At 43.7% G+C, this 16,717-nt stretch overlaps 1 protein-coding gene across 4 annotated transcripts in view; it reads right to left on the reverse strand.

The window, feature by feature from the left end:
* Positions 1–15,335, reverse strand: part of LOC138760786 (acetyl-coenzyme A synthetase 2-like, mitochondrial) — a 98,827-nt gene extending 83,492 nt beyond the window's left edge. For all 4 annotated transcript variants that reach the window (XM_069931875.1, XM_069931874.1, XM_069931873.1 and 1 more), the window contains exons 1-3: positions 14,824–15,335; positions 3,670–3,766; positions 1,137–1,336 (exon numbers count right to left, since the gene is read on the reverse strand). In XM_069931875.1, coding sequence (XP_069787976.1) covers positions 1,137–1,336; positions 3,670–3,766; positions 14,824–15,196 — 670 coding nt within the window. In that variant the 5' untranslated portion in view covers positions 15,197–15,335. The remainder of the gene's footprint in view (positions 1–1,136; positions 1,337–3,669; positions 3,767–14,823) is intronic.
* Between the last annotated feature and the right edge of the window lie 1,382 nt (positions 15,336–16,717).

A 16,717-nucleotide genomic window follows, 5' to 3' on the forward strand; every position in this document is an offset into this window, starting at 1 on the left:
TCTCCTTCAGCACCATTCAGGTGAATCTGCAAGAGCCATCTACTGCATCTGATGCTCCCATTGTGGTCTGGGAGATTGCTTTGTGAAGCACCTTGGCTCTGTCCTCTGTACTGGAGGAACAACACCTCATCTTCTGACTGGGCACCCTCCAACTGGATGGCATTAATATCAACTTGTCTAGCTTTTGTTAAACGCCCCCTCCCCACTTCAACCCCCATCGCCTTCCCCTGGCTCTGACTCTTCCTTCTGTCTCCTTTCGCACAAACATTTTAAATGCTTACCTCATCTCTTATCATTATCCAATTAACACCTTTTGTTGGTCTGGACTCCTCCCCCAGCCTACATTGTCTGAATTCTGAGACTTTCTGAGATTTCCTGCTTTTGGCTTATTCTGCCTCTTCCTTGAAGAAGGGCTCAGGCCCAAAATGTCAGCAATATATCTTAATCTCCTGTGGATGCTGAAAAGACTGGTTGAGTTCCTCCAACATTTTGGTGTGTTTTTACCAAAACTAGGGGGAGGGGTCAACTTTTACAAGGGTTATGCAAAATACCTGATTTTTGGGCATAAAAAGGAGGGGACAGTTGACAATTACACGATATCAACGTATATATGGAAGATCATTACTACAATCTAAAATATATAAATATTTCCTGTTTTCCCTGATTTCTCTATTCATGCTGCAAACAATACCTAATTATTATTTTAGCCATGTATGAAATCACAAATAGAATGGAGAATTCCCCATTATCATAATCATAAACTTTAGGGTTGTCATACTCTTTAATTTTGGCTACTTCTAGGTTGTCGTCACTTGATATCCACACGTTAGGTTTTTCCAACCTTGTATAGTGGTAGGGGCTTGAATTAGGGTTTTTTTTTCCTTTTTCTTGCAATTTGTATTCCTTACATAATTGTACTGTTTAATTTCTGTATTATTGTAAATCTCAATAAAAATATCTTAAAAAGAAAGAAAAAAAAATGGAGAATTCCGGCACATATATTATATAGATTGGATAGGTTGATGTCAGGTTATTAAGTACACATTTGTTTCCAATAATGCTTGAACTTACAACTAATATACCTTTTAGTTAAATAAGCAAGGAATGAAAGGAAAGGAAGATGTTTTTCCACATACCATCATGGATCCTTCCAGCCAGTGCTTGACTGCTGAACCCAGCAAAGACCACCATGTGCACGGCACCAATCCTAGCACATGCCAACATTGCAGCTACACCCAGGGGAGACACTGGGAGGTAGATGGCAACTCGGTCTCCTTTCTGCACACCATACCGCTTCAAGGTATTGGCCAGGCGGCATGTGGTCTCCAAAAGCTCCCTGAAATAATAAGGGGAAACAGGGTGGTAATTGGTGATGATATCAGGGTTGGACTCACTGGAAGTTAAAATGGTGTGGATTAAACAACAGCTCCATTCCAATTTCATAATGGCTCTTTTTCAGAAATACAAGAAGTAATTGATCATGCACCTTGGATCCTATTACATCAATACAGCATAATGGCACGATAACCTTGGAGCTATGTCTCAGCCGATGATCAAAGAAGCATTTCCAGATACATCTTAAACTTATCAGCAGATTCCAACTGCACCCTGCATGACTCATCTTCCTTCACCTGACCCCCTTTTTATCTCTTGCATCTACCTCCTTTATCTGGCACCCACCAATCAACTGACCCTGTGTCCCCATCTGTCTGTCATCCTACACCCATCCCTTGCTGGGCCCTGTCCAACCCTACCCATTCTGTCCTCATTATATTGGCTACCTCTCCACTCTGCTCTCAGTCTTCATAAAGGGTTCCAATCCAAAATATCAACAGTTCCTTTACTCCCACTGATACTGCTGAACTCCTCCAGCAGATGCTTTTTGCTCCAAATTCCAGCATCTGTCCTCTCTTATCTGTCTCTAGAACTTAAACTTTGCTATCTGGAGTCTTGGTGCTTATGTTTTTACAAGTGCAGCCCACTATTGGACTGGACCTCCTCTTCTCATGCTCATCAAGAGGTAAACAAAAATTCTTCTTTTCTTCTTCTTTGGCTTGGCTTCGCGGACGAAGATTTATGGAGGGGGTAAAAAGTCCACGTCAGCTGCAGGCTCGTTTGTGGCTGACAAGTCCGATGCGGGACAGGCAGACATGATTGCAGCGGTTGCAAGGGAAAATTGATTGGTTGGGGTTGGGTTTTTCCTCCTTTGCCTTTTGTCAGTGAGGTGGGCTCTGCGGTCTTCTTCAAAGGAGGTTGCTGCCCGCCAAACTGTGAGGCGCCAAGATGCACGGTTTGAGGCGTTATCAGCCCACTGGCGGTGGTCAATGTGGCAGGCACCAAGAGATTTCTTTAGGCAGTCCTTGTACCTTTTCTTTGGTGCACTTCTGTCACGGTGGCCAGTGGAGAGCTCGCCATATAACAGGATCTTGGGAAGGCGATGGTCCTCCATTCTGGAGACGTGACCCATCCAGCGCAGCTGGATCTTCAGCAGCGTGGACTCGAAAATTAAATCCTTAGTAAATAGCATTGTTGAACTCACTGAAGTAACTGTACACTCTTAAAGCTTTAGCACAAACTTACATACTGAAGTGTTTCTATTTCATACACTTAGCAAGAGGAGGCCACACATCTGTAAGCTTGAGGCACAGCTCTTTAAAGGGACAAACACAACACCAACCACCACTGTATTGCACAGTCAGTTTGTTTACATTCATTATCTGTTTACAGCTCTTTTATTTGTTTATATCTTTATGCTGTGTACAATTTATTTTTGCACTACCAATTAGTGGTAATTCTTGGGCCTATTTCCCTGCTGAAAACCCTATAACTAACTCTGATCCATTTCTATGATCCAATCAGAAACATTTAAGAATGATTAGAGTTTGCAAATAATTTACATGCTTAATTACCATTTCTAAAATAAAAACATGAATTGGAAACTCTTAGAAATAATGAAAAACATTTAACGAAAACATCACATTTCCCTTTGCCTTCTAACTCTTAGGCCGAGATTTGCAATTAAACCAATGTGGTCACTAAATCTGAAACCAGTGTATGGATGGGAATCCCAGAACAAGGGTACTTTGCCATTGGACCCTACGTCCATAAGTGGGACAAACTGATTGCCTGTCAGTCAGTAAGTCTCAAACATGGGCTTTTGATAATCCACTTGGATCAAGTTCAATACTAACTGAATGTTAAATTCCTGAATGCTTGCTGGAACTGCCCATTCCAGACAGCAAGGATTGGCCCAGTGATAATCCAGAAGGTTCAGATTAATACACAGTGGCGCAGTTACGAGTTGCTGCTTCACAGTTCAAGTGACCTAGATTCACTCTTGACTTCCAATGCTGTATACTGTACCTGAAGTTAACATGATCTCCCTCTGATCGGGTAGATGTGCTCTGGGTGCTCCAGTTCCCTCCCACACACATAAAATCGAGAGGGTCGGAGACAGATAGGAATGTGATGGGAATAAAATTGGTTAGGGTAGGATTTGTGTAAATGGGCGTTTATGATATTCAGCATGGACTTGATAGGCTGAAGGAGTGTCTCTTTTTGACTCTACAGCAACTTGAATTCATTTTCACTATATTGACCAAATTTAGGATTCTTTGTTTAGAGAGGAATAAAACACTTTTGAAGTCCTGACATTGCTCCAGCTCATACCTGTATGTAATCCTCACTTCGGTGCCTGGTTCGTCCCTCTCCCAGATCAAAGCCACTTTGTTGGGGAACCGGTTGGCGTGACGATCTAAGCAGTTCACTGAGTATAAATGAATGTCAGCAATAAAGATTTAACCATCAGAGGTCGGAACCTTAATACCAAATATCAAAAAGAAACAATTTATCAAAACAAAATTCAGTCTCAAACAACTCAGGAGATGGCAGGAATAATATCCAAAAACTTATTCAAAGTAATATGCTATAAAGAAGGTCCAAAGAGAGGAAAGGAAAATCAAAAGCCACCAAATTCAATACTAAATATTACACAAGAAACATAGGCAACATCAGAACTTGATACTTAACATAGAACAGTACAGCACAGTGCAATACAAAAAATTGCTGGAGAAACTTAGCAGGTCATGCAACATCCAACATCCACCTTTCTATTAGGCATCTACCTGTTTTTCCACATTTCCATTGAAGAGCTCAGGCCTGAAACATTGGTTACCCCTTATTTCCTCTCAATGTTACATGATCTCTTGAGTTTCTTCTGCACTTTTGTGAACTGCACTAGACCCCAGCGTATGCAGATTTTAAGTACACCACAGTACACCCTTCAGCCCACAATATCTGCACCAAACATGATGCTGAATGAAACTACATTTCTGAGAAGCATGCCCATGATACATATGTTTCCTTCAAATTCAAGTGTTGTTTCTGTAACGGCTGCTTTGTTGCTGGTGCCAACCCAGGAGAGGAGGGAGCAGAGACACATTGCTCCTCCACGAAGTCCTACTGCCCAGTCATACCAAAAGCCCTGTACAGGCTTTAATCAGACTGTTAAAGGGGCCGATGGTGTTTTTGTTAATATTCTGAAATGGAGGTCCATGCTCAAGATGGTGGTGCCCAGTCTTGGCAACGGACCACGAGAGGTTGCAGACTCCAGGAAATCAGTGAACCGCCACAGGGCATCAGAAGTGGGGGTACAGTTGCACCCCCCCCCCCCCATCACTTGCCAAGAAGGAGAAGCCTTCAGGGAAGGGTTCAGTGACTAAAGGACCCAGACAAGCTGCGGGCTGCTGGCAACTGGCGGCCAAAGGACTCACACCAGGCTGTGGGCTGCTGGAGACTGGCTCATGGGAACCAGGTATCAGGACCAGGATTTGAGAGGGTTCTGAGGGCAAGAGGGACTCAGAAGGTCCTCAGGTGATGAAACCTTCCTGATCACATCGGAGGTTAGGATCTGGGAGCTCAGCTTCGCCAATAAATCAGATGGGAGTCTGTGCAGCTACAGAGGCTGCGGAGGTGCTGGAGGAAAATCCATGGATACTCAATGTCTTTGAAGGGACAGTCTTTTGATTCTCTTTCTTTTGTTGTTGGTGGCACCTCTATGTGTGCCTTTACGGGAGGTAAAACTTGGTGTATTATTGCATTCTCTGCATGAGTACATGACAATAGAGGGATCTTGATCTTGTCAGTCTGGAAGCCTGTTGAATGCTACTATCACTACCCCTGGCAGTACATTTCCAGGCGTGAAACACAAAAGTCTGCAGATGCTGTGATTATTAGTAAAAACACACAAAAATCCTGGAGGAACTCAGCCAGTCTCTCAGTGTCCATACGAGGTAAAGATATATTACCCATGTTTTGGGCCTGAGACTTCTTGTGCCCACACCTCTTCCCTCACCACTATTTAGGGCCCCAAACAATCCTTCCAAGTGAAGCAGCATTTCATTTTTGAACCTGCAGAGGTCATCTACTGCATCCAGTGCTCCTCTGGTGGTCTCCGCTACATCAGAGAGACTGGATGCAAACTGGGAGATCGCTTTGTTGAGCATCTCGGCTCTGTCCACCCCATTAGTGTAGATTTCCCTGTGGCCACTCATTTCAAATCCCAGTCCATTCCTTTGCTGACGTGTCTGTCCATGGTCTCATGCACTGCCAGACTGAGACCACTGGCAAATTGGAGGAACAACACCTCATCTTCTATCTGGGCAATCTCCAACTGGACTTCTCCAGTTTCCATTTAACCCTGTCCCCTCCTTCTTCCCCCTGTCGCCTTTCTCGCAGCTCTTTCCCTCTCTCTCTTCCCTTTTCCCTCTGTCACCTTTCACAGGGGCAAAATCAATTCTTACTTCTCCTCTTATCATATCCAATTAACACCTTTTGTTGGTCTGGACTCTTCGCCCTGCCAGTCTTCAGTCTTTATTCTGACACCTTCCTATTCTTTGCATTTACCTTGAAGAAGGGATCAGGCCTGAAATGTTGTAATATATCTTTACCTCCTGTGGACACTGGGAGACCGGCTGAGTTCCTCCAGCATTTCTGTATGTTTTAGTACATTCTGGGCACCTACCGCCCTCTAAGAAAACTTACCCTGCACATCCACTTTAAACTACTTCTTTCCACCCACTTTAAATGCATGTCCTGTACTATATGATATTTTTGCCAAAAGGGAAAAAAAACATTCTGACTGTTTATCTTATCTGTGTCTCTCATAATTTTATAAACATTTATCAGGACTCCCTCAACCTCCTAATCTCAAGAAAAAGCAACCAAAGTTTGTCCAATCTCCCCCAATAGCTCATCCCCTCCAGGCAGCATTCTGGTAAATCTCTTCTGTACATTTTCCAAAGCCTCACATCCTTCCTGTAATGGGGCAACCGGAATTTCACAAAGTACAGCCTCACCAAAGTTTTATATAATTGCAGCATTACTTCCTTCCGTTTGTACTTAATGCCCTGACCAATGAAGGCAAGCATGCCATATGCTTTCTTCACCACCCTATGCTACTTTCAGGCACCATGGATTTGAACTGCTCAAATCCCTTAGCACTTCAATGCTCTTATGAGTATTGCCACCGACTGTATATTTTCCCCTTACATTTGACCTCCCAAAGTGTAACACCACACAAGTCTGAATGAAACTCCAGTTCCCATTTCTCTGTCCATATCTGATTGATATCATGGTGTATCCTTTAATATCCCACTACACTGTCCACAACTCCACCAATCTCTGTGTCCTTTTCAAATCTACTAACCTTCCCACCTACTTTTTTATTCAAGTCATTTACATTTATCACAAACAACACTGATCCCTGCGGAACACCACTGAATACAGACTTCCAACCAGACCAATACCCTTCCACCACTGTTCTCTGTTTTCTAGGGGCAAATCAATTCCAAATTATAACAATCAATTCACAGTGGATCCCACGTATCTTTACCTTGTCAAATGACTTACTAAAGTCCATGTAGCTAACATCCATTTCCCTATCATTAACCACATTTCACTTTCTCAAAAAAACTCAATCAAATTTGTAAGATGTGGCTTGCCCTCCAAAAAGCCATGCTGACCCAAATCTGACCATGTCTTTCCCAATGTGAGTAAATCCTCTCCATATGTACCCTCTTCCTCTACAAGCTTCCCTTGCACTGATGTGAGGCTCATTGCCCTATAATTTTCTGGTATATCTCTATTTCCCTTTTTGAATAAAGAAACTACATTCTCCAGTCCTCCTGGACTTTGGCTGCTGCTATTAAGGTTGCAAGGGCTTTCATCATGGCCCCATCAATCTTCTCCCATGACATTCAAAAACCTGAATATATTCCATTAGACCCTGGGGACTTAAACACCTTACAGCTTTTCAAAAGACTCAGCACCACTTCGTTCTTGATTTCAAAATGCCCTAACATATTTGAATTGTCCACACACTGCTCTCACTCTCTTCTATGAACTACTCGATGAGTACCAGTGCAAAGTATTAATTTTGTACCTCACCCATTTTCACTGACTCCTCGTAAATTTCCTCTTTTGTCCTTAATGCAAGTATAAAATATCATGGAATTCTTTTTAATCCTACTTACTCAGGATTTTGCCTTCGTAATGCCCTGTTTGAGCTCTTTCCTGCTATCTTATATTCCTCAAGGACCCCGTCTCATTTTAGCTTCCTTAACTTTACATACCGCTTCCTTTTCTTCTTTCTGACTAAATTAGTATCCTCTCCCATCATCTAAGTCCTCCTCCTTCCTGGAATATGTTGGTCTTGGATTCAGATCAGCTCTCACATGTTAGTTATGGATTTGCTCTGTAACAGCATAATCTCACTAGTCTCATGTCCTCATTCATTCCTCTAAAGTCTTGAAAAATGTTCCATTTCCAACAGTTTATGTAGTTCCCATTTGAACATTACCGTTGAATCTAATTCCACCATCCTTTCAGGCTATATCCACAATCATAACAACTCACAGTTACAACAAAAATTCTTTTCACCTGCTACCTCACATCTTCCTAAGTTGCTTCATAGCTGTGTAATCAATAGCCATTACCAAGCCGAGAAGTTATTAGAAGATCTGACAAAGTTCAGACAAACAGATGGGTTTTATGAAACATCTTAAAGGAGGAGAGGTAAACAGAGAGGCCGGAGGCAACAAAGTCCATGCCTTGAATGATCGAAGGCACAGCTGCTAGTGGTCTAGTGAAGGAAGTGTGGTGAACACAGGAGGCCCATATGGAAAAGGTTTAGAGGTTGTAGACTTTTGGAGATTACAGAGGTATGGCTGAGAAAGACCATGCAGGAATTTGATTTTTTCATGAGATATTCAAACCAGGAAGTTCATGGAAATGAAGTGAAAAGAATATTGCAGGATATTGGAAAATAAAGGACAGTTCAAAGGGATTGCTCTGCAAGACGTTGACATGGACCTGATGGGCCGACTGGCCTCCTACATCATAACATGTAAGTGAATGGGAGCAGTGTTTTTTTTTTGTGTTATAATTTTTTATTTTTCACACCATAAATCACATTAGCCATGATATACACTTTTTCTTTTTCACACATATACAGTGCCTTTCCCCCCCCCCCCCCCCCAAATGGGAGCAGTGTTAATGCGTGAACAGGATTTGGGCAGCAGGATTTTGAATAAATTCAGATTTCTGAGTGAAAAAACCTGGGTGTACATTGGATATTCAAGTCTATTCTGAGGCCATAAAAGCACGGTTGAGGGTTTTGTGCAGCACAAGAGCTGAACTAGACTGAAGAAAATAAATGTTTTAAATTGGGGGGAATCTATGTGATGAAATAGATATAAGATTCAGAATCCTTTATTCCTGTCTTTATGCTATTGTCTTAACTATGAGGGAGACAAATCCAAATCGTTTTTAAAGTCAACAGAGATTAAATCTCTTCTGAGATAATGTCTGTTTTCAGAACAACTTGTTCATTTTGGAAGCTGTGGGTTATTACTCAGTGCCAGCTGTATTGATCTTTAATGACAGTTTCACTCCTTCACCTCCTTGTGCTCTGCATGCCCTGTTCACAGTCATTGAGTCAGCCCGTAACCACATGACTAGGGTGCAAAGGAAGTAAACAGTTCTAACTTTGTGCGCAATTTTTGTTTATGTTGATTAGCCTGGAACAAATTTTGATTTTTGGCTGTGATTACTGAGATGCTTTGAATCACATTGCATCATAACATTTCATTGAGACTCTGAAATATGAAGTAAATAACAACCTTTTTTTTTACTTCAAATGTAGTTGTCAGTTGGTGTCCTGAAGAGGAAAGCTATCTGATGTGATACAGCTAATTTCAAAATGTTTTGCTTTTGAGGTTCACAAGCTTTATCGGTTTTCAGGAATACAGATGTTGAGGTGGGTTCACAAGATAAAGGTTCAGAAGTAGGCCACTTGGCCCATCAAGTCTGTTCCACGACTCTACCCTAAGCTGAACTATACTCACACCTAGTTTCAATTGCCAGCCTTACCCCCACATCCACTGATGCCCTGACCAATTAGATACTTATCAATCCCCTGCTTAAACTCTCCCAGTGATCAGGCCACCACCAATGTATGCAGCAATGAGTTCCACAAATCCACAACCCTCTGAAGTTTTTTTTTCTCATCTGTTTTAAATGGATAACTTCTAATTTTAAGACTGGGCCCTCTTGTGCTTGATTCACCCACCAAAGGAAACATCCACTCTGTCAAAACGTTTCAAAATTCAAAATGTTTCTATGAGATCCCCTCTCATTCTTCTATACTCCAATGAATACAGTCCAAGAGCTGCCAAACATTCCTCATATGTCATCCCTTGTATTCCAGGAATCATTATAGTAAATCTCCTCTGCACCATCTCCAACAACATCATATCCTATATAAGATCGGGGCCCAAAACTACACACAGTACTCCAAATGAGGCCTCACCAGTGCCTCTACAGCCTCATCAACACCCCTACTCTTATACACTATTCTCTTGAAATAAATGCCAATATAGCATTCACTTTCTTTACTACTGATCCAACCTGGTCATCAACTTTTAGGTTTCCCTGCACGAGAACTCCCAGATTCCTTTGCACTTCCGAGGTTTGAATTTTCTCCCCTCCAAATAGTACTCTGTCTGTTTATTTCCACTGCCAATGTAGAACCAAACACTTCTCAACATTGCATCTCATCTGCCTCTTTTTTGGCCAGTCCCCCAAGTTGTCTATATCCTTCTGCAACTTTTCCGTTTCTTCAACGCTTCCCGCTCCCCCATCTATCTTTGTATCATCTGCAAATTTGGCCACAAAACCATTCAATCCACAATCCAAATCATTAATATAAATTGTAAACAGTAGTTGCCCCAAGACCGATCCCTGCGGAACACTGCTTGTTACAGGCAGCCAAACTGAATAGGATCCCTTTATTTCAACCCTTTGTTTCCTGCCTATCAGCCAATTTTCTATCCAATCTAATATCGTCCCTGTAATTCCATGGGCTCTCATCTTATTAAGCAGCCTCATGTGCCGCTCCTTATTGAAAGCCTCTGAAAATCCAAATATACAACATTTACAGCCTCCCCTTTGTCCATCTTACTTGAGATTTCTTCAAAAAATTCTAAAAGGTTGGTCAGGTATGATCTACCCTTCAAAAATCCATGTTGACTTGGACCTATCCCGTCATGGATCTCCAAGTATTTCATAACCACGTCCTTGAGGATCTACTCTAATCTTTTCCCAACTACTGACATCAGACTAATAGGCCTATAGTTTCCTTTTTTCTGTCTCCCACTTCTCTTAAACAGCAGAACCACATTGTTAGAAGAACATAGAGTGAGGAAAGAAGTTAGGATGTTGAGGGGTGGAAGGGAAGATTCAGGGTGAGAAAGATAAAGTAAGAGGGATTACAAGGAGTGTGGGAACTGAAGAGGAAGCAATGAGTAAATGCGCATGTGTGTGTGTGTGTGTGTGTGTGTAGGTATGGGTGGGTGTGAGAGTGTGTGTGGGTGTGGGTAGGTGTGAGAGTGTGTGTGGGTGTGGAAGTGTGTGTGTAGGTGTGGGTGGGTGTGAGAGTGTGTGTGGGTGTGGAAGTGTGTGTAGGTGTGTGAGAGTCTAGGTGTGGGTGGGTGTGCGAGTGTGTGTGTGGATAGATGTGGGTGTCTTTATGTGTGTAGGTGTGGGTGGGTGTGAGTGTGTGTGGGTGTGGAAATGTGTGTGTAGGTGTGGGTGGGTGTGAGAGCGTGTGTGGGTGTGGAAATGTGTGTGTAGGTGTGGGTGGGTGTGAGAGTGTGTTGGGTGTGGAAGTGTGTGTGTATGGAAGTGTGTGTGAGTTTAGGTGTGGGAGTGTGTGTGTGGATAGGTGAGGGTGTGTTTATGTGTGTAGATGTGGGTGGGTGTATGTGTATGTAGGTGTGGGGGTGTGTGTGTGTGTGTGCGTGTTTGTGTGTGTGTGTAAGGGGGGGAGAATGTTGGGGAAGGAAGCAATGCAGGGACAGACATCTGTATGGAAGTCCACTTTTGTATACGTTAATGCCTCTGCAACACTACCTGGACTCAATTTGTCTTAGACCTCCATGCCATAAGACCAAGACCTCATTCTATCAAGTCCATATGGCAGCTGATACACAATTGCAACACCACATTAAAAAAAAATTACACACAACTATCTTCCATTGCTCAATATGAAGTTCACGACCTGGAATGCCTGAATATTGCACAGTTTTACCTATCGGTGTAGAAATGGTCAAGAACTCAGCCATTCTAACATCCAAATCAATGCTCTGAGTGAGACAAGACAAAGAAGAGATAGCCTCTGGAAAAAAAAGCAAATGGTGAAAGGTGCATTCAGGAAGTGGATTTCACATCAACTAGCCAATAACTGCAATAAGATTGAATTCTTCATTCCCATTAACTCTATCTGAGGTCCAAACACCCACTGCAATGGGAGAGAACAGAGGAGAGAATATCAAAGTCAAATGGCAGGCAGTGCTTGCTGGAAAGAGTACTTTGAAAACTTCATAACTCATCAATTTAGGTCTTCAACACAAATGTGGATTTGTCCATAAGGTATAATGGATAAGAACCACTGTTTGTCAGCTCTAGGTTTGGTGACTTTTTAAACCATATAACAATGACAAAACAGAAACAAGCCATTTTGGCCCTTCTAGTCCACACCGAACCAAGAACTCTCCTCCAGTCACACCTTCCTGCACCTTGCCCATAACCCTCCATTCCCCTCCCATCCATATTCCTATCCAATTTTTCCTTAAATTACAAAATTGTCCGTGCCGCCACTACTTCTCCTGGAAGTTCATTCCACACAGCCACCAGTCTCTGAGTAAAGAAGTTCCCCCTCATGTTACATCTAAACTTTTGCCCCTTGTTTCAATTTCTCCTATTCTCAATGGAAAAATGCATATCCACATCAACTCTATTCCTCTCATAATCTTAAACACCTCTATCAAATCCCCTCTCAATCTTCTATGCTCCAAAGAATAAAGACCTAATTTGCTCAATCTTTCTTTGTAATCTAGATTCTGAAACCCAGGTAACAGTTTTGTAAATCTTCTCTGCACTTGTTGATATCCTTCCTATAATTTGGTGATCAGATCTGCACACAGTACCCTAAATTTGGCCTGACCAATGCCTTGTACAGTCTCAACATCACTTCCCAACTCCTGTATTCTATGCATTGATTTATAAAGGCCAGCATACTAAAAGCCTTCTTCACCACCCTATCCACATGAGATTCTACCTTCAGGGAGCGATGCACCGTTATTCCTAGATCTTTCTGCTCCACTGCATTCCTCAATGCCCTCCCATTTACTATGTATGTCCTGTTTTGATTAGTCTTACCAAAATGAAGTACTTCACACTTATCAGCATTAAACTCCATTTGTCATCTTTCATCCCACTCTTCTAAGCAGTCCAAATCCCTCTGCAATCTTCAAAAATCTTCTTCACTATCCACAATTCCATCTATCTGCATATTTACTTAGCCATATTTACCACCCCATCATTCAGATCATTAATGTATATGACTTTAATGTATATTACATTAATGTATATGTCTGTCTTACAGCAGATGAAATTACATTTTCTGTTTTATTTACAATGACAATAAAAGGGAATCTTGAATCTTGAATGGGAAACTCTTCAAACTCCACCTCCTCCAATTCAGAAGCAACTATAATCTTGGGCATCAAGCTGTGATAAACCTGCAATGTTTGTGTATGTGCATGCCTGGAGTCTTTGATTGTTCAGTATAGTGTGTGAGCGATTCAGCCTTTCACAAAACATTTTTAAGACAAAGAATTTCAGTCAACCAGCAGATTTGTTAACCTAGCTTACATCACTTCCAGTGTGCAAATGCAACTCTTGGCCATCTGAGGAAAAGTTTTCAAAAATTAGGATCTCAAAGCCACCACTAAGCTCATTGCTCAAGTATCCAGGAACAGGTATGACCTATGAAAAACCATCTCCCGGGAAAAATGGAGATTCCAGATAGAATGGAACCAACGAAGGATACCTGACAGCTGTGGCAGGGCCTAAATGACATAACCTGCTACAAAGCGAAATCCGGTGGAGTAAGAGATGGCAAAGGAGACACCCAATTTGACCAGCAGAACAAGGAAGAACTACTGTGCAACCCCATCTCGACTGTGAGTATCTGAAGATGACATATGGGCTGCCTTCAGGAGAGTGAATCTAATGAAAGCATCCGGACAGGTCAGAGTACCCAGATGAGTACTGAAAATGGCCAGTATATTCATGGATACCCACCTGTTTCAAACATGCCAAGAAGAGCTTGGTAACCTGTCTAAATGCCCACCATAAATGGATTCACATCCACAAAGATGAAGTGTTGAAGCATATCACCTCCTGTCTGAGCAGCAAAATGGATACATTCCAATTTGTCTACCACAGCAGGTGTCATCTGATTGGATCTATACAAAGCCCTTTGAATCCTGGTCAGCAAAGGAGCATACATCAGGATGTTCTGTATTGACTACGCATTTAACACCATCATCTCTCAAAACCGATCAGCAACCTCCAAGACCGAGGTGTAGTGAAAAGTGTGCTGACTGGCTGCATCACAGAGTGCAAGGCCCTGCAATGGGTAATGGACACAGCCCAGTACATCACAGGCAAAACTCTCACCGCCATTGATAAAATCTACATGGAAGGCTGCCATCGGAGGGCAGCAGCAATCATCAAGGATCCACCCCACCCAGGACGTTCTGTTCTTGCTGCTGCCATCAGGAAAGAATTAGAGGTGCCACAAAACTTGTACCATCAGGACTGGGAACAGTGGCTACCCTTCCACCATCAGACTGCTAAACAACACTCAATCAAAAATTCAAAAGTTCTTGCTTTCCAGGTGAAACATTTTTTCTGCAGTTTATTTACATTTTTCTCTTTTGTGTACATATATTTTGAGTAGTTTCCAGTTACCAATAAGTAGAAATTCTGCATGGCCCCACTGGAAAAAGAATCTAAGGATAGTATGTACCCTGACAATAAATTTGAACGTCCAGGCAGAACGCCTTCCATCTCCTCCTACGACCCTCTATTTTCTGCAGACAGGCCAATTCTGAGTCCACACTGCCATGGCTTTCTGAATGACTACCTGACTGACCTGCTGAGTTTCTCTAGCATTCGCTGGGGGGTTTTGTTTTACAACTTTAAACTTTCACTGGTTGCATTTTTTGGAGAGAAACCACTTGCAGGAGATAAACTCTTGAAGAGGAGGTCGAGTTAGGTTCGGGCTCGCCCTTGAATTGTTTCGCTCCAGCCTTTGGCGCCTGGTCAGTTCAGTCCCTTGTGTTTGATAAGGTCACGCCTGCTACTTTGCGGATCTTTATCGGGAAGAGGAACAGTGCAGAAGGAACGAGTTCCTACCTGACACGTTGAGCCGCCCGCCCAGAAACCAGGCGATCCGGCCTCGGCCGAAGTCACCGTCGTGGACCCGGTGGAAGAGCTGGTCCCAAACAAGTCTTGCCTCTGCCAGCGTTCCCCAGAACGTCTCGGGATCCCTGACGGAGAAGTCCAACAGGTCGCCGTGCGATTTCACGCCGGGGAACGAGCTGGACTCCGGCACGAAAGAGCTGACACGAAGGGCTGAGGTAGCCACGCGGAGGGGTCGGGCCTGGCCGGGGTCCGAGCGCGCGGCGGACGCTCTGGCTCTGCTCGCCCCGCTCTCTTTGACGGAGGCGCCGGGAATCAGGCGGCTCCTGAACGGGATCCGCAGCGCCCGGCTGCGCCCTCCGAACATGTTTCGGTTTCCCGGAGGGGAAGGAGTGTCGGTCAACGGGGCACGCACGAGAGACGCCGAGCGAGAGGAAGCGATGTCGCCTGAGGGTGGGGCTAAAGGGGGCCCCACTGAGGTCTCCACTGCGAGAGACGGCTTAAACCCCCCCCCCCCGGATTCACCCCCTCCTCCCCCGGATTAACCCCCCCTCCCCTGGATTAACCCCCCCCCGGATTAACCCCCCCCGGATTAACCCCCCCTCCCCCGGATTAACCTCCCCTCCCCCGGATTAACCCTCCCTCCCCCGGATTAACCCCCCCTCCCCCGGATTAACCCCCCCTCCCCTGGATTAACCCCCCCCCCCGGATTAACCCCCCCTCCCCCAGATTAACCCTCCCTCCCCCGGATTAACCCTCCCTCCCCCGGATTAACCCCATCCGGCTGAGAACCACAACAGAGTGGCCTCAGGAAACCAACGGCAGCAGGGCCGCGTGTGCAGACAACCCAACTTCAGAGTGGAACCAGGCGGCCCGAAGTCCACGGGCTTTGGTGCTCTGTGTGGTGCAGGTCGCCTGGCCTTGCAGGGGAAACAGGGGCTGAAAATGCAGCATGGGTCAATCTCCGAATTTTCCCCCACAGTCTGCACTCTGGGCCCGAGTGCCTCGGGGTCCTTCCTCTCCCTGGACACGTTCCTCGGCTCCGATCTCTCATCCAGGACAATATTGCTTCTCAACCAACCTTACCCAATCATTCTCCTGTCAAGAGTCTGTGGGAGCGCTGTGCTAAATAATCAACAAACCATCTGCAGGACAAGCCGGATCAGTGGGAGAAAAAGAATGATCAGCATTTCAGGTCCTCACCTGATAGATTGAGATTTTTTTAATCCCACACATGCCACCTACAGCAGAGTGTTGCTCCAGTTTCCTGCATCTGCAGACTCTCAGTATCTCCACCCTATAAATTATTGTCTTTTTCTTCCTGGTGTTCTCCCCTCTTCCTGAGAGTTGTTTTAACAATCCTGTACTGTATATTTTAAATGCACATATAGTTCCATATTTTAAATGTATTTTGATCTTATTCTCTAAGCAGGATGGCTGTCTGGATGAGAATGGTTCTCAACCTTTTTCTTTCCACCCACATGCCACTATTCCCTATGCTATTCCCATAGTATTACTATTCCCTTAGTATTACTATTCCCTTAGTATTACTATTCCCATAGTATTACTATTCCCATAGTGTCATGATAATGAATATCTATGAGATATACCGGCAGTCACATGGTATGAGAGAGAGATAAGAACACAAGCAGGAGAACAAAGGAAATGGGAGAATAAAAGCCACTGAGAAGTTTACCTGATAATACTTGTGTTTAATGTTTTATTAACTTCACATTTCGGGCCACAAATGTGACATTGGCGACGAGGATGGGATAAGCTTGAAGAAAATTAAAGACTAAACAAGATTACAGAGGATTACAGACAACTTCAAGGTGATAAGAATTTTCTCTTTGCTTAGTACTTTTGGGGCTGGAATATTTCCTCATGG

Source organism: Narcine bancroftii, chromosome 4 (assembly GCF_036971445.1).
Source record: "Narcine bancroftii isolate sNarBan1 chromosome 4, sNarBan1.hap1, whole genome shotgun sequence".
In the NCBI taxonomy this organism is placed as follows: domain Eukaryota; kingdom Metazoa; phylum Chordata; class Chondrichthyes; order Torpediniformes; family Narcinidae; genus Narcine; species Narcine bancroftii.